The sequence below is a fragment of the Penaeus monodon genome, chromosome 33, assembly GCF_015228065.2.
Source record: "Penaeus monodon isolate SGIC_2016 chromosome 33, NSTDA_Pmon_1, whole genome shotgun sequence".
NCBI classification, from domain to species: Eukaryota; Metazoa; Arthropoda; class Malacostraca; order Decapoda; family Penaeidae; genus Penaeus; species Penaeus monodon.
In genome coordinates, this window is record NC_051418.1 from 10,700,048 (window position 1) to 10,700,645 (window position 598).

The following is a 598-nucleotide window of genomic DNA, read 5'->3' on the forward strand; positions in this document are numbered from 1 at the left end:
CCTTTAACATATCCTTCCCTAAAATTGGACTGTCAAGAAATATCCAGTTCGGAATGCTATCCTTATTATCTCTTGGAAGTCCATATTCCAAACAATTTTCATTGAAGGCTGTCTGCTTACTGTCTGAAGAGATAAATGTGGTAATTAAGATAAAATAAAATTCATTAAAACTTTACACACAACAATATGCCAAATGGGAAACTAAAAAATAATTTTAGTTGAGAAGTTTCAACAATTTCAGTCTTTCACCAGATTGTGATATTTCTTCAATGGTACTGGGATCTGGTTCAGTGTGGCTGACTGAGCATAAGGCACTGCTGGGTGGTATGTTTTCCTTGTTACTTCCTGACAGTGGTGTTCCTGAAGGCTGTGATAGTCCTCTGTCTTCTCCTGCTAACCCCACATCCATTATGCTTCCTCTGAAAAATTTGTCATTCGCTAGTTTATTTACTCGAAAATCCACATATCATTTCAGAATCCATAGACTGTTATGTGGATCTATAAAATGTTCCTTAGATACTGGATTTCTGTGCTGATTGAGGTGGTGGTTCCTGTGCAAACTTATCTTTCATGTCTTTTCAGTAATATGCATCAGTTC

At 36.6% G+C, this 598-nt stretch overlaps 1 protein-coding gene across 1 annotated transcript in view; it reads right to left on the reverse strand.

Moving 5' to 3' along the window:
• Positions 1-598, reverse strand: part of LOC119594008 — a gene marked incomplete in the record, with an annotated part of 54,209 nt that overhangs the window by 43,946 nt on the left and 9,665 nt on the right. The window contains 2 exon segments of the mRNA XM_037943036.1: positions 2-123; positions 250-419. Of these exon segments, the coding sequence (XP_037798964.1) occupies positions 2-123; positions 250-419 (292 nt within the window).